The 20,587-nt window shown below is 43.8% G+C and overlaps 1 protein-coding gene across 1 annotated transcript in view; it reads right to left on the bottom strand.

Annotated features, from left to right (window-relative positions):
• Positions 1–4,306, bottom strand: part of LOC143296379 (uncharacterized) — an 11,556-nt gene extending 7,250 nt beyond the window's left edge. The window contains exons 1-2 of the mRNA XM_076608259.1: positions 2,401–4,306; positions 1,594–1,791 (exon numbers count right to left, since the gene is read on the bottom strand). Of these exons, the coding sequence (XP_076464374.1) occupies positions 1,594–1,791; positions 2,401–4,135 (1,933 nt within the window). The 5' untranslated portion in view covers positions 4,136–4,306. The remainder of the gene's footprint in view (positions 1–1,593; positions 1,792–2,400) is intronic.
• Between the last annotated feature and the right edge of the window lie 16,281 nt (positions 4,307–20,587).

Here is a 20,587-nt window from a genome sequence, read left to right as displayed (position 1 = left end):
TAGTAATTGTTGTTGTTGTTGTTATTATTATTATTATTATTATTATTGAAATTGCTCCAGTCGCCTAGGGTTTCTTCATACCCTATATTTCTGATTTATTGCTAGAAAATGACATTTCTTCTGCCGGAGATGTAATCAACCCCCCCCCCCCCTCTCTCTCTCTCTCTCTCTCTCTCTCTCTCTCTCTCTGTGTGTGTGTGTGTGTGTGTGTGTGTGTGTGTGTGTGTGTGTGTTTGATAGTTGCTGATTTCAATCCACGTCAGCGTTCGGAAGGTTATGGTAACATCAACATTCCCAGCATGCACACCCCAGAAAACAGAGTATGGATGCCTTCTACGTATATTAGCAGTACTTAACTGTGGCTCAAGATGACTTTGGCCAAAAAATGGCTATTACAGAATATCGAATAACATCTCATTGGTATATATATATTCATATCACAGGAAAATTACGCCGATTGCTATTTGAAATGAACCGGATGCTTTTCGTTTGTTTGTTGGTGTGTTTTTTTTGTTTTTTGTTTAGTTTTTTTTTTATCCTACAAGCTCTGACAATCAGTTCATTTGTTTGTAACTAGTCCATTCTCGAGGTCTTCTTCTTCTCAGTTCTTCATCTACATCATCATCATCATCGACATCATCATCACCATCATCATCATCATCATCTTCTTCTTCTAAACATCATCATCATCATCATCTTCTTCTTCTGCGTTCGTAAGCTGCAACTTCCAAGTTCACACATATGTGTGAGTGGGCTTTTACGAGTATGACCTTTCTTTATCCCGCAATGTAGGCAACGATAACCTGTTTTCGGGGGTGTGCATCCAGGCTATGGTCTTGTCTCCATAACCCACGGAATGCTTATATGAATTACGGGATCTTTAACGTGCGTATTTGATCGTCTTCGTGTATACATAGTGGTGAATGAAGGGGGGTTCAGGGACTAAAAGGTATGCGCACATGTTGACCTGAGAGAGGAAAACATCTCCACAGTTAAATTAAACTAACCCACCAGGCGTCGCGAACGGTATTCGAACCCAGGACCATCAGATTGAAAGTCCAAGGCTTTATCAATCACTCGGCCCGTCCATTCTAGAGATCATTCCAGCTCACTCACTGCTCCTCCTCCTCATCCTTCCATCCCTGAGCACTCATTCCCCCCACCTCCTGTCCACCACCAACACGTATATTTCACGTAAACCCGTACCCCGCACACCGTGCTGGTGCTTGAACCCCCTTCCTGGTAAACGCTTACAGAAGATCAAACACGCATGTTAAAGATCCTGTAAGTGTGGTCCATGTCATCGCTCGGTGGGTCATGGAAACAAGAAAATACTTAGCATCCACACCCCCGAAGACGGAGCATGGCTGCTTACATGACAGGGTAAAAAAATAAAAAAATAAAAAATAAAAGAATTAAAAAGACGTACAGGTAAAAGCCCACTCGTGTATATGAGCGAACGTGGGAACTGCTGCCAATGAGCGCAGAAGAAGTAGGAGGAGGAGGGGGAGGTGAAAATAAGAGGAGGAGGAGGAAGAGGTGGAGCAGAAGCAGGAACAGGAGGAGAAGTTTGTGGAAATGAACGAGACTGACCGGCCAGGATGACCATCTTGACGCCCCAGGCCAGGGCCCAGAACCAGCCGACGAGGAAGAAGGTGACGGTCCCCAGCTGGGCGGCCCCCACACACAGGTTGATGCACACCGTCACCGCCACCCCGTCGCCCTTGTTGCTGCCGCCCGTCAGTCTGGGCTTGCCGCAACACGGCAGGGCCATGCCGCTGATGATCGTGCCTGGCACAGTGCAGTCAGCAGTCAGTACGGCGCTCAATTCATTGCCCTCGGGGCAAAGAGAACATGGAAACAAAGCATTCACAAAAATAACAAAAGGTTGTAGAAAAGCAAACACGACACAGAGACAGACAGACAGACAGATAAACACACAGGCAGAGGGTGGTATGGATAGAACTGAATAAAATGTAGCATATAGCACAATACAGAACAACACAATTTATGTGTAACCAAACAACAGCCCATCCATATCCATATCCACCATCTACAACCCGTGCATGTCCAACCCAGTCACAGTCAAACCACACTCCAAATGTTTCACTCTGTTCATGTGATAGTTTAGTTTGATTGAATGTCATCTTTAGTTAGTTTCAGTTTTCTAGCTGTAGAGATATCCACAAGACTGCTTAAGATTCACACACATCAGGACACCAGCACATAACTTTGTATGACATTTTCTTCTCGTTCCGTTTATCTGTCGCCGTGGTGTATTATGACACGCTCCGAATACAAAAGATATTGTTTAAACCAACAAGAATCCAATTACCACGACCCATCCACGACCCCAAACCACCCAGACATTCAGCCGCCACGGGTACACCCCTGACTGACCTGACCCGGGCAGAAGGATGTTGCACAGCAGGCAGAGGACGGCCACAGGCACGGGCAGCGCGGGGATGGCGGCCCGGATCATGGAGTCGTCGTGCATCATCACCGACTTGCCCTTCTCCTCACCGCCCCCAGCCTCCGCCCCTGCCACCACGGCTTCCGAGTTGTGTAGCCTGTAGTCCACAGACTTCCGGGACACCGAGTCCCTCCTAGACCCCAGAGACGCTCGGTCCTCGCCGTCCGTGGGACCGGAACCCCCGACCCCCGGCCCCGGGACTGCCAGGGACTGGATGCTCTGCGTCTTGTGGGGCAGGCCGGGCTGTGGGGGGATGGAGGTGATGCTCTTCCCGCCCAGGGACTTGGAGCCGGCGCTGGAGTTAAGGTCGTTTGGGGCGGGCTGGGCTGAGGTCTTGTCCGTGGACTTGTTCTCCTGCTTGTTCTCCAGGCTGGTTGCCCGCTTCAGGATGGTCCGGCCTAGCAGCGAGTGCGCTTTCTTCTGTTGGTCCTGGTCTTCTCGGCTGGCGGCAGGCTTGGTGGGTTTGGTCTTGGCGTCGGTGTGAATCGTTCCGTTTGCTGTTGTCATGTTTGCTGGGTCTGGTTTTGGAGTTTTAGGAGCAGGGGTTTGTTTGTTTGTGGGGTTTGGTTCTTTTGTGAGAGAACGGGGTTCTGTGGTTTCGGTTGTCTTTTCAGTGGGTGGTTTTGATTTTCCTTCATCTTCGGGCTTCTTTGTTTTACTGTCGATGTTCCTGGGCGAGTCCAGTTTTGTAGATGCAAGTTTGATGTTTTTGTTGATTTTGTTTTCACTTTTGTCACTTTTGTCGTCAGTCTTTTGAGTTCGATCAAGTGAAACTTTTGAGAATCTTTTATCCACAGCTCTGGGAGACTTGGAATTGGCAGGAGATTTTCTCCTTGCCGTTTTCGGATCCGCGTCGCGTGTGTTGTCCCGCTTGTCTGGCTTCGTGGCATTCATTTTACCGTTTGATCCGTGTTGTTTTACTGCGGGACCTCGTTCTGAGGACACCGTGTCTTCCTGTTCCCGCTTTGTAGTTCCCTGCTCCTTCTGGGCCACAGACACTTCCGAAGTGGTCTGACTGTTCACCACTGCTTCTTCTAGGGGCCTGCTGTCGGCTGTTGCCTTTTCTGGGCTGTTCTTTTTATCAGCCATTGTCTTTTCTGAGGAATCCTTATTGTGAGCTGCTTCCTTGTCTGGTATGTTCGCCTGAGTTGAAAGTCCTGCTTTAACACTTGAGTCCTTCTCGGAACTTGTCCCTGTTTCAGCTTCGGCGGATTTTGTTTCATTGCTTTCGGGTTTCGTTCCAGACTGTTCTGTTGACTGCGGTTCAGATTCACCGTCTCTTCTGGAATTAGAGCGAAGTGATAAGTTGGAAGTTTCCTTCGCAGCCTTTTGCGTGCTCACATTCGGAATTGTCCTTCCGTCTGAAGTTTTTGAACCAGATTCAGTGAGATTATCGGTTTTTGACTGGGGTGTTTCGACTTGCCCCGTTTGATGCACAGCACTAGGTAAACCTCTTTGTTCGGAAGTTCTGTCGGTGACACTCATTTCTTCGGTCTCATCAAACGCAGAGAGCGTTCCACGAGTGTGGCTTATAGTAAATATATTTTCCTTGGATGCTCCGCGACGTAACACAGGCGGCTTAGCTGTCCACGTACCCGGTGATTTAGCACGGGTGTCCGTGCCATCAATCAGAATCGTCGTGTCCTTGTTTTCGTCTTGCATCGTCGTGTCTCTGCAGGCTCCAGACCAGGACGACGTGCAATGCACACTGCTATCTCTGGCAACTCATTCTGTTGCAGCCTACCTCGAAGGCTGCCAGCAAAGGTGTAATTTTTGGATGCTGATATCTATGATGGGTAATTAAAGGTTCTGAAGAAACTACCAGGGTTTCGTTTTACATGTTACTCAATCATTTCTACTTATTCCATAGAAACGAATAAGTATCAAGAGCGGTTTCATTTACTGAACACAACTGAACCTTTACTGACACAATTTCTGAATTACTTGCTGGCACTGTTTCACTTATATTGCTCCAAACTGTTTAATCACTAACAATCATCTCAGGTGGCAAGATTGAAAAGAAGAATATCAAGTTGGATAGAAAAAAGTGATGGATTCCTGAATCATTTCGTTATGATTTTTTTTTTTTTAATTTCGATATTGAAATATACCGTTCTTCAAAGCAAGAGGGGATACCAGAAGAAATCGATGTATGACGATGTTTTCACTGGTGAAGTTCTTCAGACAAGATCTGAAAATCACATCATGTTTCAAAAGCTGGGCTCGTTGTGCTGCACAAAGGGAACGAAGCCAAGAACAAAGTGACCCAGTTGTTGACTGTGCGGTTTTCACGTGCCGTCTCAGTGACGAAAGTGGCACAGCCTCAGCGTGATTTTTCCAGCTGAAGGGTGTCGGTCAAAACTGTTGGCGTCACACCTTCACTGTCAATGACTTGTTCTGGTTTCTCGTACAGATTCACCTGAAATCAGAAAAGCAGTTTCTGTTGTTATTCATGACAGTATTTTTTTTAGCATCAGTTCTTGATCAGCAGTTTGTGCTACAATGATAGCTACAGTACCAATCTCAGAACACCCGTGGCTTTACCTTTGAAACCGTCTATATCTATTTTGATTTACCCTTAAAAAAACACAACTAAAACAAAACACATGGGTGGGCGACTGGGTTAGAATAATGTGGTTTCAAGTTAGAAAGGGCACGTACTCACCGCGTCATGTTCATGATCCCTCTCTCCACCCGATCCCCCCCCCCCCCTATCCTCCTGCCCCCACAACCCACTCTCCCACTCTCCTTCCCACATTCACTTCACTGTCTCCACCAATCACAGGAAAGAAACTGACTTGGAGGGGTTGAGCCATACTTAATGGCGCGTGTCCATTAACAACCCCTCAACAGGATGCACGCTCCAATTCTCCCTTCCTGCTCTCTCTCTCTCTCTCTCTCTCTCTCTCTCTCACACACACACACAAATCTGCCACCTCTGTCTGCCTGTCTCTCTCTCTCTCACACACACACACACACACACACACACACACATACAAACCTACCACGTCTGTCTGCCTGTCTGTTTCTCATCTCTCTCTGTCACACACACACACACACACACACACACACACACACACACACACACACACACACACACACACACACACACACACACACACACACACACACACACACACACACACACACACACATCTACCACCTCTGTCTGCCTGTTTGTCTGTCTGTCTGTCTGCCTGTCTTTCTGTCTCTGTCTCTGTCTGTCTGTCTGTCTGTCTGTCTCTGTCTCTCTGTCTCTCTCATTCTCGTTTCTCTCGTTTGTCCGCTCTACTCTCCCCTATCCCATAACGAATTTAATCTCACATGAAACGGGTTTAAAAAAAAAAACAAAAAAACTTCAGTCATTATGCACGTTAGCTACTGAATGATACACATATGTTCTGTTTAGTGTTGATATATTCTATATATCAAGCAAATATACCTACTTTGAAATGGAAGGTCTCTGTCCCCAAAACGAGCTTTTAATTGTAAGAGATATTCTCGCAAATCATGTAATCTCAGAACCTATCTACCTATTTATCTATATATCTATCGCATTTTCATCTCTCTCTCTCTCTCTCTCTCTCTCTCTCTCTCTCTCTCTCTCTAATTAAGGTGTAAACTTTGCAACAAGGAGGAAGAAAATGAAGTACATTTCGTCCTAGCTTGTCCTGTCCTGCATGACTTAAGAACAAGGTATATATCATCCAAATTCCGTAAATTTCCCAGTCAGCATAGATTAGCATTACTCATGGCTTCTCAGCATGAACAGACCATTCGTAATTTGTCAATTTATTTGTTTAAAGCATTTAGACTGCAATCAACTCTGATGTCTTAGAATATTGAAGTTGTTCTTGATGATACGACTGCTCATTTTTAGTTGCTTTTTTGTTGCTTTTCTTACATGATCATGTGTATGTACCCCTTCATGAGGGGCAATGGCCTGTACATGAATAAATTATCCGTATCCGTATCCGTATCCTCTCTCTCTCTCTCTCTCTCTCTCTCTCTCTCTGTTTTGAATTGTATTCGCTACTGGATCAAACTTGTTCACATGGAAGATAGCAGAATACCGTCTAAGGTTTATATCAAGGGAAAGAAAAACTGGGTAACTAAGGTTCGCCTTTGTTTGTTTGAATATGGATTTGGTTTTGTGTGGATGGAACAGGGTGTTGGAAGTGTTAATGGTTTTATATCTGTTTTCCGCCAAAGGCTGATTGATTGTAGATGGCAGACTTGGAATAATCATATTCATACCAGTGAGAGATTTGATATGTACAGAACTTTCTGTTGTGTACATGATTTAAAAACCTTATCTACTGCAAGATATGGACAGGCACTTGAAATTTATGACAACGAAATTTAGATTATGAATATCAGAATTGACAGTGCATCGTTCAAGATACAAAACTTCTAGTACGAATGATTTAGTCTGCCCTCTATGTAATGAATCCCAAGAAAACGAATTACATTTTGTTCTTTGTTGCCCAGTGCTAGAAAATATTCGTGAAATGTTTATAAAAGCAAAATGTTACAAACATCCCTCTTTGTTTAAATTAAATCTGTTAATGTCGTCAAGCAGCAGTAATGACGTTCGTGATTTTTCCTTGTTTTTGTATACGGCTTTCAAACTTAGAGAAATAGTCACTTCGTGAAATGAATATAATTATGTTTTGTTATCTGCATTTATGCTTGTTTGCTTATGTTGTCTTATTGAGTTGTCTAACCCCTCCACTTGGGGCTGAGGCCTATATGTGAATAAACCATTCCATTCCATTCTCTCTCTCTCTCTCTCTCTCTCTCTCTCTCTCTCTCTCTCTCTCTAACACACACAAGCACACAAGTTCTCCTCTCTCCTTCTGTATTGCTCTCTCTGTCTCTGTCTGTCTCTCTCTTTCACACACACACACACACACACACACACACACACACACACACACACACACACACACACACACACACACATACTTCTACTACGCACGTGGTTAATTACCAATCGATTATGCATCACCTCTGTTTGAAATACGCAGCGAAAACACTGAATGATATCGTTTCACAAACGAGTTTTTAACTACTTCTTCTCCCTTTCACTTCGGAACAACATCATGATCAAGTAACTGTAATGCATATGTTTACCAAAAATCGCAAGGGTTTTGCACCTCCTGTAGGCTATTGTGTTTGCAAGACTTCCCCCTTGAATCAGTCGATATACGACAACGATCGTCAAAAGCACGCGCACACACACTTACACACGCGCACGCACACGCACACGCACACACACACACACACGCGCGCGCGCGCGCGCGCGCGCGTACACGGTTTGTTCGAAACGAGCATGCTCACTTTGGTGGAGCAGTATGGGTTGATCTCAGGAAATAAACACAGGATTATCGTATTGGTTCCCGCAAGCACAAGGGTTGGGGTAATGGCTGGGAATGATTGAATGACTGAATTCATCAATCAATTAATTAAACAATTGTCTTTAATGAGAGAGAGACAGACAGAGAGAGACATGGACAGAGATCACGGGAAAGAACTGAGAAAGAAAGAAAGAAAGAAAGAAATAGATAGATGAGTGGAGTGATGGCCTAGAGGTAACGCGTCCGCCAAGGAAGCGAGAGAATCTGAGCGCGCTGATTCGAATCACGGCTCAGCCGCTGATATTTTCCCCCCTCCACTAGACCTTGAGTGGTGGTCTGGACGCTAGTCATTCGGATGAGACGATAAACCGAGATCCCGTGTACAGCATGCACTTAGCGCACGTTAAAGAACCCACGGCAACCAAAGGGTTGTTCCTGGCAAAAATTCTGTAGAAAAATCCACATCGATAGGAAAAAACAAATAAAGCTGCACGCAGGAAAAAATACGAAAAAAAGGGGGGGGTGGGGGGTTGGGGGTTGGGGGGGGGGGTGGGGTGGCGCTGTAGTGTAGCGACGCGCTCTCCCTGGGGAGAGCAGCCCGAATTTCACACAGAGAAATCTGTTGTGATAAAAAGAAATACAAATACAAATGATGCCAAGAAGGAAGTGACGAAAGAACGTTATCAAAAGAGATAAAGAAACTGAGAAAGAAAAGAAATTAAGGAACGAAGGGGGGGGGGGGGGGGGGGGGGCGGAAAAACAAACAAACACAATATGCTTAACCAACACAGCTAATTACAAGATTATATACTATATAATCTATATATACACTGCACAAATCACGAAACATGAGCGACGACAAAGCGTTTTCATCATAGTCACTTGTTAAGCGTAATTTTGGGAAGATCCCGGTTAACAGATAATTCGGCCGAAATTGACATCAATGTTTGTAACTCTGTTTTTTTATGTTGTTGTTGTTTGTTTGTTTGTTTTGCTTGTCTTTTTGTGTTTTTCTTGAAATGTTGTCAGTCGTTAATCGCTTGAAATACGTTTGTAATTCCTTCATTCATTTATTCATTCATCCATTCGAATTCAGTATTTCTGCGTGAGCAAATATCTTTTAAAAAGCGATTTGGATATAATGTTTCAGCGACTGACTGGGCGTTCAGCTTGAATGCGATTGCTACCATTTTTCTGCCGCAAGGAACGAACTTTGTTTTGTTCCAGTATTTGCTTTCACCATGTTCTCTCGTTTATTCTAGTGTTTTGTTATGCAATGAAAGTATGTTGACGCCGCTGATTCACCCATGTCAAAAGGACCTCATAGCCAATGGCATTAAAGTGTCAGCCCTCTCTCAATCTCTCTCACTGAGTTCTGAGTTCTCTCCCTCTCTCTCTCTCCATGTCAGTACACAGTGTCTGGGTAACCAAACCCTAATAGTCGTGATCCATTTTTCGGAACGGAGTTGCACGGGCCGCACGTATTGACAAAACTATCAAGTGGCCACTGACTTCCAGCGGACAAAGAACGCGAGAACTAAGGCAGGCGGTGTGTGTGTGTGTGTGTGTGTGTGTGTGTGTGTGTGTGTGTGTGTGTGTGTGTGTGTTTGTCTGCGTGCATGCGTGCGTGCGTACGTGCGTGTGTGTGTGTGTGTGTGTGTGTGTGTGTGCGCGCATGTGTGTGTATGTGTGTGTGGAGGGGGAAGGATTGCCGTAGGGGAGGGTGTAGGGGTGGGAGTTGCCTGTGTGCGTGGTGTGTGTGTGTGTGTGTGTGTGTGTGTGTGTGTGTTTACTACGGAAATCTGTTTATGTCTCTGTCTTCTCTCTTTCATCCACCTCCACGTGCACGCATATCAAACACACACACACACACACACACACACACACACACACCGCCATCCTTCACACCTCTCACCCCCTCATCACCCCCACCACACACACACACACACACACACACACACACACACACACACACACAACAGCACTCCCCACGAAATATCCAGTACCATTGATGCCAGGAGATTCTCACGGGGGAAAAATCGAACACTAATGGTCCTTATCCATTCACACGAGGGCTGTGATCGCTACACGCTCCCTTGGCTGTGTTGACCAAAATGGCTGGCGAACTGTGATGACCAGTGGGGGGTCAGTTGGGGGGCGGGGGCGGGGGGGGGGGGGGGGGGGGGGGGGAAAGGGGTTCCGAACTGAGAAAGACAGGCGTAAAAGGGAGTCTTTTGAAGTGCCGTGCAGTGGACCGGGAAATGGTCATGACTGTATATAGTGATCAGTCGCTCCGTCTCTCAGATCCCTTTTCCTTTCCCTTCTCCTTTCCCCCTTTTATTCCTTCTTCGTTTTGTTCCTTCTCTTGTGTTTGTGTGTGTGGGGGGGGGGGGGGGGGGGGGGGGGAGTGGGGGGTATGTGGTGGTGGGGTGGCGGTGGTGAGTGTGAGTGTGTGTGTATGTGATAGTGCGCGTGCGTGTGTGTGTGTGTGTGCGTGTGTGTGTGTGTGTAGGGGGATGGGGGTGAGTGTGTGTATGTGATGATCGGTGGGGGGGGGGGGGGAGTGTGAGTGTGTGTGTGTGTATGATAGTGCGCGTGCATGCGGGGGTGGGGGGAGGGGGAAGAGACTTAGAGATCAGAAGACAATTTCCTTACTCAGAATATAAAAAACAACTTTGAACGAATTTCAGTGATTTCACACCACCTTCCTCAGCAGAATTGATACAGGAAAGTCTTGGGTTGGATAGGTATGCATCCAGAATAAAAGACATAATATATACCAAAGAAGGGATCAGAGTAATGTTGAATCGAACTGTGTACAACAGTCAGCGTCTGGTGAATGTGTTCAGTTTTAAGAAATATCTCTCTCTCTCTCTCTCTCTCTCTCTCTCTCTCTCTCTCTCTCTCTCTCTTTCTCTCTTTCTCGTGTCTGTATTGGAATAAACGATTGCACTGTGTTTTAGGACGATGACCGGGGCTGCTCGACTAAATGAAGAAATCCAACCGCGTCAAACACGCAGTCCAGTCACATTTGAAAAAAAAAAGGAAACACCTGCTAAGCAACACAGTTCATGATATGTTGTCTTAACCATTAAGCTCAAGGCAAATAAGACTATAAGGAATAAACCCTTCCGCTTGATTTATCATCCCCAGATCACAAAAAGGTATGTGTAAGTCTTAAAGATAATAACAAGGGAGCAAAAATACTTCGAAACCAAAAAAGACATACATTCAAAATCAGTGTCATGTAAGCAAATATACACTGCAGAATAGACAGCTAATGTCGATCCCAGTGTTCTCAGCATCACTACCTACTAGCCAGAGCAAAATGGCGCTCACAGAAAGCACTGCAGACTGCGGGTGAAAAAAAGAGTCCAGATTTGCTTGGAAAAAAAGAAAGAAGAATGGACTGGGTAGGCAGGAAAAAACCCAGACAATAGTGAAGGAAAAAGAAAACGAAAGAACATAGAAAGCAGTAGAAAAGAGGGGAATTTTTAGCACAGAATTCCCAGAAGACGGTCACGCTATTTATTCTGAAAGACCCCCGGCATCCGTCGGAGGAGCCGGTTTTTGAATAAACTTAAGCCACTAAAGGTTGCGAAAAATGACAAATACTAAATATATATAAACAGTACGTACTAAGAAGCTTCTTTTGTTCAGCACCACAACTCTGCAACTCTCTACCGTGCCGCATCACCATACTCTTGCAATCAGCAGCTGAAAAAACAAAAAAGAACCCCAAAACAACAACAACAAGACACCTTTCTGTTTTTTAGGCAGTGCAGTGCTGACCGTGTACAAGCCATCGCAGATCCTGAATCCTTCTACAGATACCGGATGTGTGGGTGTGTGTGGAGGGAAGGGGGTGGAGGGTAAGGGTTTCCAGACTGGTAGTCTTGGTATCCATTCTGCTTATGAATATTGCTGGTATGTTTTATGATGTGTGGCGGATATGTCTTGTATGGATGGTTCTTTCATGTGCCCATGTATATAGCAGAGTAGAATATCGGATATATTATATAATACATATGTATATAGAGAGTATATTCTTCATTGTTTTGTAAATGTTTTCTCGAGCCAAAGTGTCAGACTGTTACTTATTTGTCTATAGTTTTAATGGTTTACATTTTCAATACATAAAGTACTCTGTGTTGTAACTGAAAGAATCGATCGAAAAAAAAAAAAAAAAAACCCACCAAAAAACAAAACAGGACGACATTGCAAGTATTAGAACTCTTGAGGGGAAGTCCAGTACTGCAACACAAATGTAATCAAGCCGTTGAATTTTTTTAGATGATATATTGAATGCACCAGAAAGTTTTGTTGTGTTGTGTTAGTGTTGTGTTGGTGGTTGTGCTGTGTTGTGTTGCGTTCTGTTACTTGTATTTGTATTTCTTTTTATCACAACAGATTTCTCTGTGTGAAATTCGGGATGCCGGCTCTCCCCAGGGAGAGCGCGTCGCTACACTACAGCGCCACCCTTTTTTTTTTTTGTATTTTTTCCTGCGTGCAATTTTATTTGTTTTTCCTATCGAAGTGGATTTTTCTACAGAATTTTGCCAGGAACAACCCTTTTTGTTGCCGTGTGTTATTTTACGTGCGCTAAGTGCATGCTGCACACGGGACCTCGGTTTATCGTCTCATCCGAATGACTAGCGTCCAGACCACCACTGACTCAAGGTCTAGTGAAGGGTGGCGGGGGGTTGGGGGGGGGGGGGGCAATATCGGCAGCTGAGTCGTGATTCGAACCAGCGTGCTCAGATTCTCCCGCTTCCTAGGCGGACGCGTTACCTCTAGGCCATCACTCCACTTCAAACAGATATTCTGTGTGAAATTCGGGCTTCTCTCCCCGGGTGAGCACTTCCCCCTAGTGTAGCGCCACCCATATTTTTTTCTGTTTGCAAGTGTATAAGATACACTTTTGCCATACTATCAAAGCGGAGTTTTCTACAAAATTTGTCAGGGACAACCACTTTTGTTGCCATGGGTTCTTTTACGTGCGATAATGCTGGACTGTCAACAACACCGCCCCCTCCCTCCCCCCGGTCCCCCCTTCCCACATACCCCTAAAAAAGAAGCAAAGTAAAACAAAAACAAAAACTACTGGTGTTGTTTTCGCAAAACAAGGTCGGTAAACACCGCCGTAGAAATAACATGATACATCGATCCCGAAACATGAAACAACTGGGGCCATTGGTGAGCAATAAAACGAAAATTGTGTGTGTGTGTGTGTGTGTGTGTGTGTGTGTGTGTGTGTGTGTGTGTGTGTGTGTGTGTGTGTGTGTGTGTGTGTGTGTGTGTGTGTGCGTGCGTGCGTGCGTGTGTGTGTGTGTGTGTGTGTGTGTGTGTGCGTGCGTGCGTGTGTGTGTGTGTGTGTGTGTGTGTGTGTGTGTTGTTCGTTCGTTCTTTAGTTTAACGTCTTTTCACTGTAAATGATATTAGACGAATGTGTGTGTTTATGTGTGTGTGTGTGTGTGTGTGTGTGTGTGTGTGTGTGTGTGTGTGTGTGTGTGTGTGACGTGATGTGAAATCAACCCTATGTGATAATGGACTTGTGCAAGAATGCTTCATCAGTTGTGACAGACCAAGGCTGTTAATAATCGAAGTACATGAAATGTCAATCAGCTATATATATATATATATATATATATATATATATATATATATATGTGTGTGTGTGTGTGTGTGTGTGTGTGTGTGTGTGTGTGTGTGTGTGTGTGTGTGTGTGTGTGTACATGCATACATATAGATAGATCGATATGGAGAGAGAGAGAGAGAGAGTGGGGGGGCTGACACTTTGATGTTTTACTGTCATTGACCGTACAGTCCTTGTGACAGGGGGATGTAATACATTTTCAAGAAACATAAGATCAAAACAAAGTGTAAATTAATATTCTCAACACACGCACAATTAACGCAAATACAGAAAAATGAGACAAACATAAAATAGCTGACAACATCTGTCAGCTCGACCATTCATTTTTACATACACATACACACATTCAAGCGTATGTATCAAATTATATCTTCATCATTCGATCAAAGCAACATTTTAACATCTTCATTCTTTACCACATCTTTCTCAAAAACAGTTTTTTGTTTTGTTTTGTTTTTTTAGTTTTACGAATAAACGCATAAGATTTACGATGAAACACAAAACGGTTTTCATCATAATAGCTGAGTTATACATTGGACAGGGAGACAGTATTGACGTACCAGTTTCAAACCATTGTTTATTGGCATTAAAGCCAAGACACATACACACACACACACACACACACACACACACACACACACACACACACACACACACACACAGAGAGAGAGAGAGAGAAATTCGGTGGTTTTATTTTGGGGGGTGGGGGTGTTTTGCTTTTTCCTTTATGAGGAGAGGTACAGGGGGGACGTGGGAAGAGCATGGGCCATGGGGCTTCTTATTGTCTTTACGTTGAACTCCTTTTCCTTTTCTTATTGTGTTTTTTTATTGTTGTTGTTTTTATTCAAAGTTTGATTAAACTGGAAATTTGCTTTGTCATACATGGTAAACGTGTGTGTGTGTGTGTGTGTGTGTGTGTGTGTGTGTGTGTGTGTCTGTCTGTCTGTCTGTCTGTCTGTGCGTGCGTGCGTGTGCGCGCGTGTGTGTGTGTAATGACAAGCTGTACTCTTTCTTTGAAAATCTTTTTGAAATGTATATGGTGTTGTATGCAGCGGTATGGACAGGAAAACCATTTTGCAGGAAACCCAGGCTTTGACACACAACAACCGACAGACCTGGAGGAATGTAATGAACAGTTCTGTGTGAGGAGCCCAAATGTCTCCACACAGTTAAAGGAGAAGAAGAAAGGATCAGTAGTGTCTTATACGTGGTACTTAATTGAAAGGAAGCATAATCATGTACTGATATGCTACTACAAGTCTGTGGATGGAAGTATACCGAAATACTCGCAATTCTCAAAAACATGGGGCTGTCTCAAGGCGAATCATTAGATGATATTTATTATTTCTTTTCTTTTTATCACAAAAGTTCTGTGTGAAAATCGAGCGGCTCTCCTTGAGGAGAACGCGTCGCCACCGCAGTGCAGAGCCACATTTTATCTTCTTTTTTTTAATTTTTTTATTTTTCATTTATTTATTTATTTTTGTCTGCAGCTGCATTTGTTTTGGTATCAAACGTTCCGCTTCCAGTGTGATACTTATTTTCTGTTCCACTGCCAGAGAGATTCTGATTTCCGGACTTCTTTCCCGGCTTTTACTTATTTTTCCTACAACCCCTGTGGCAATAACTATTGACATAAAATTGCCTGAATTATTTAGTCATCTTAAGCACTGATCATCGGGATCAAACAGCTTATAAGCAGTCGAGCTAAACTAACATTAATTTTCTTTCCTATAAAGAAAAGGTAAGTGACTGTGTTTTGTAGTTTTCTTTTACGGGCGTAACTTGTGTGCAAATTGGCAAACTTTCTCAGAGCCATTGTGTGTGTGTGTGTGTGTGTGTGTGTGTGTGTGTGTGTGTGTGTGTAAGTGTGTGTGTGTTGTGTGTGTGTGTGTGTGTGTGTGTGTGTATGTGTGTTTGTGTTCAGTTTGCGCGCGCAAGAGCGCGTGTATGTGATTCAAGATCGAGGGGTGAAGATGAAGGTTAATGTGAGTTGAGAGTGCTCGGGAGTCAGTGGTTGTCTTCAGTCATCACTATGACTCAATGAGATCAATGTCCATCAGCACTGTACCCACACGTGGTTTCTCCAGTCAATGTGAAATCATTTACAGCTTAGTCTTTTGTGAAGGACTATGACTCTCAAACTAGGAGGCAAAATTGCACTGGCTCTTAGTGATGCAGCCTTGTGGGCTAGTTGGCCTTTGGGAACCATCCCAACGCTGACTGTCCTAAAACCCTCTTGGCCGAGAGAGTGGGGATGTAACTTGGGCAAGACACTCTCCACTATAATCAAATTCTAGCCCCAATAGTCGGAACAGCAGTTGCCTCCTCTGCTGTTCTGATGGTCATAGTCGGACACGACTGACTATCATATATACCCACACGTACTACACTGACGTTATAGTGACTCTCTCTCTCTCTCTCTCTTGTTGTAGTATGCGTTCCCATTGTATTCATTACTTTACTTTTTTTGGTGTGTAAAAAAATAATAATAATGTGTTGACGCATTCACCCATGTCACAAGGACATCGATCATGGTCAATGATCAGTGTCAAAGTGTCAAAATGTCAAAGTCTGTGTGTGTGTGTGTGTGTGTGTGTGTGTGTGTGTGTGTGTGTGTGTGTGTGTGTGTCTCCATCCCCACACTCTCTCTCTCACTGTCTGTCTCTCTCATCTATTCCACCCCCCTTTCCCCTTCATTTCAAGGCTGACTGGGTTGGCCGGGGTCCGAGAGATTGCGTTGCCTTGTTGTGACGTAAAGCTGCCGGAAGAGGCTGCCATTCACAGTTAACTCGCTCCCTCCCTCCCTGTCTCTACTCTGACACGCGCTATGGATAGGATTAACTCTCTCCTCCCTCTCGTTCCTACCTCACCGAATTTTTGTGTGTTCTGTTTTGTTTGTTTGTTGTTGTTGTTTTATCAGCCCGAGACCAGCACCTTACGTAAGAGTCTTCTACTCATGGTTTCTGGTCACTTGAGTGTGTACAATGGACTCAGATGAGAACGATTATGATTCTTGCTTTTATGTATTGTTTTATGTGTTTCACACCACAAGCCAATTTCTCATATTGGTGATAATGTGTATGGTGAGCAGAAACCATGCACAAAAAAAAAAAAAAAAAAAAAAAAAAAAAATCTGCAGCACATACCCTATGCATGTCCTACATCATTCTTCTTCCTTTTTTTCTTTCTTTTTGTGCATTAATTTGATGTATCGTTTTATATAATATTTTTCTGCATTGTGAAAAATTGAAAGAACAAAAATATTTGGAAAACTTTTTTTTTCTTCAAATCTCTTATTGGAGGTGATACAGTATATATTCTATATTCTGAAACCACACAAGCGAACGTTATCATCAACTCCATGGATGCATCTTTAACAGTGTTGTTCAAATTCCCTGACCAACACTGCAGGTATGTCTTGGGCCTGGTTGACGCCATGTCAAGTATTGTGAAAGGAAAGCGTGGACTACAACCTTGTCACACATGTAGTCCTGAACCTAGAATGGACATCCATTGATCGCAGCAGCGTCATCACAGTTATCTTATTGAGTTTCAGTTTCAGTAGCTCAAGGAGGCGTCATTGCGTTCGGACAAATCCATATATGCTACACCACATCTGCCAAGCAGATGTCTGACCAGCAGCGTAACCCAACGCGCTTAGTCAGGCCTTGAGTATCTTATTGATCAAAATAAAGATTCGGAAGTTCAAGTTAGTTTCTACACACACACACACACACACACACACACACACACACACACACACACACACACACACACACACATACACACACACAGACGGACAGACAGAGAGAGAGAGACGGACAGACAGACAGAGAGACAGAGAGAGACAGACAGGCAGACAGACAGCGAATGAATTCATTTTGATGTAACCTTCATGTAATTAAGAGATCAAATAGTTAAATCTAGGCCAACTTCTTTTCGTTATAACTCACATCCAAACACATGAGTTCCACTACATTATTGAGAAGTGGTCTTTGCTTTTCGATAATGGATCCAACCCAACAACATCGCTCAGTTTCAAAACTGATGATAATTTCTCCAAACGAAAAGATAATGAATTTCCTTCGAGAGTAACATTTCCTTGACTTTGCTATTATGATATTTTTGTTTGAAAAAAAAAAGAGATAACAAAAATGTTCGATAAAGATGTAAATCAGGATTAAACATGTAATCATCACTTCCTGAATGCTTCAGAAAACCCGAGCAAGTTTAGCTGCCAAGAAACCAGCAAAAAAAGTACACCAGCATGTGTTTTTTGTTGTTTTCGTTTGGGTTATTTTATTTTTATTATATACATATATAATATATCTATTTATTTGACATTCATACAGAGACATTGGCACTTTTTTCTTTGTTTCACCACAAACTAAATGTGTTTGCGGATGTTTCTTCATTCTACGGATGGAAGATTAGCTGTTTTCGACGGGGCTGTTTTGTTTTGTTTTGTTTTTATTTTGTCCTTGATATATATTGTTTTGCATTCATTAATCGTACATTTAAATAATTTTACACATAAATGAACAACAAAAAGGACAAGGATGAAAAAATAACACGAATGGGAACTATTCTTAGAATACATTGTTTCCTGCATACAATAATGTGGATGTTCAATTTACATATCATCTTGGCTAGAACCTACAATTAGAATACCCATGAATGTACGATGAGAACTGACAAATATATGGGCCATCATAAAATAAAAGCGGGCTCGCACATATCTTCAAAATTGAAAATATAATGGCATATAAGCAGTACAACTACCGCGCACAGCAACATTGTGTAGAATGTATAGCATACCTGCATCGAAAATCAACAAGTAAAATGCATAAGATAAGTGTAAACACTTTCTTAAAGTGTCCGTTCCATGTTATATTTCAGCGAGATGTTTGTAATACAGCCAGTCGGCCAAAAATATATAATGTGATATGTTATTGATTTGTATTTTCGTTTCTTTTTGTTAGTTTGTTTGTTATTTTGTTTTTGCTTGTTTTGTGTACTCTTCATTTTCATACCTAGACTTTAAACAACATTTCAAATTTCCACAAGATTTGGTCAGGTGCGTCTCTAGCAGCAGCAGCAACAACAAAATAATAATGATAACAACAACAACAACGATGATGATAATCATAACAACAACAACAATAATAATAATAATTTAGTGATTACACTGCAACATGAAACGGTTCTTGACGCTCGCATATACACATGCTGAGAGGTACAGACAGACACAAAAGATAAACAGTAAGATGTGACAGAGAGAATTAGAGACTCTGAGAGACAGAGACAGACGGAGATAGAGACACAGAGACAGACAGGCAGAGAGAGACAAAAAACTTCGTTCCAAGTTCTTACTTTCAACACGAGTTTCAGTTTCAGTTTCTCAAGAAGGCGTCACTGCGTTCGGACAAATCCATACACGCTGCACCACATCTACTAGACAGATGCCTGAGAGCAACATAACCCAACGCGCTTGTCGGGACTCATTGAATGCATGCTTATATATTTGTGTACCTATCAGAGTGGATTTCTGTTTACATAATTTTGATAGAGGGTAACACTCTTGTTGCCATGGGTTCTTCTTCAGTGCGCCAAGTGCGTGCTGCACACGGGGACCTCCGGGTTGATCGTCTCATCCAAAAGAGTGCGTAATCGCTCAGTTTGATTTTCCAGTCAACTGAACTTGGGAGAAAGGGAGAGAGTGGGATTCGAGCCCACACCCTCGTGTACTGGCAGCTGAGCGTCTTAACCATCCTCCTCAAACACGAAACATTGGCCACTACAGAATCAGGATATATATATATATATATATATATATATATATATATATATATATATATATATATATATATATATATATATATATATATACCACAACAACAAAAATTACTCACTGCCACTTACCTCCACTTCGGTGATCAAGACCAGAAGCAAGCACTCAACAACGAAGACTGAGAACAAGGACGAACTAAACTCGGGCCGCAAGAATAGTCAGCGACACGTCGGAACTGCGAACACTTGGACCAACAAAACAACGAAAACACTTATTGCACCCACCCGCCGAAGTCATTCCCACGCAAGTAATCACCGCAGGAAGAAAACAAACCCACACTCTTGCCACCACTGACTCCTCTGGCAAGACGGATGAATGAATGGGTGGGTGGGCCAAACAACAATAAAACAAAATAAAATAAAATAGAATAAAAGTAACACTTGTCGATCAGTCTTTCTATGTCGCCTTGTCCAGGGGAGATCCTTCAAAACCTGTGCTTTTTTTTTTTTTTTTTTCTTCTTCTTCTTCTTCTTTTTTTCACACACACACACCCTCCTCCTCCTTCATCCTCCTCCAGCCGCTGAAACGATGTTGTCTCAGCACGCCGCTGTTGTGCAAGTCACTGCTGGAGACGGCGGGAGCTGGAGGGAGGGTGGGGTGGGGGTGGGGGGGAATCAATTGATAAATTATCAATGTATCGATCACGCTGCAATTATCGAAGGCGCGACACGACCGCCGACGACTGATGCTGGCAACGGCAAGCGGGTCGAACTGTTGGACGGCGAGTGTAGTGGAGGGAGGGAGAGAGGTGGGGTGCACGTGTGGGGGAGGGGGCGTGTGAGTGGAGGGGGAGGAGGCAGAAAGTGGAGGAGGAGGTTGAGACTGTGGTGGGGTTAAGGTGGTGGAGGTGTAAGAGGGATGGGGGAGTGGAAGGATCGAGAGGTGTCAGTGGGGTTGGGGGTGGGGGGGGACAAGATGTAAGAAGGTGGGAGTGTAAGAGGGAAGGGGAAGTAAAATGATCGAGTGGTGGGGGTGGGGGTGAGGAAGAAGTAAGAAGGTGGGAGTATAAGAGGGAAGGGGAAGTAGAAGGATGGAGAGGGGTGAGGGTGGGGTGAGCAAAAAGGTGGGAGTGTGAGAGGGAAGGGGAGTGGAAAGATCGAGAGGTGTAAGGGTGGGGTGTGGGTGGGGGTGAGCAAGAAGGTGGGAGTGTAAGAGGGAAGGGGAAGTAGAAGGATGGTGAGGGTGGGGGTGAGCAAGATGTATGGTGGGAGTGTAAGAGGGAAGGGGAGTGGAACGATCGAGAG

The sequence above is a fragment of the Babylonia areolata genome, chromosome 21 (assembly GCF_041734735.1).
Source record: "Babylonia areolata isolate BAREFJ2019XMU chromosome 21, ASM4173473v1, whole genome shotgun sequence".
Lineage (NCBI taxonomy): Eukaryota > Metazoa > Mollusca > Gastropoda > Neogastropoda > Buccinidae > Babylonia > Babylonia areolata.
The sequence above is the reverse complement of the archived record's forward strand: the minus strand, read 5'-3'. Positions and strand labels throughout refer to the sequence as shown.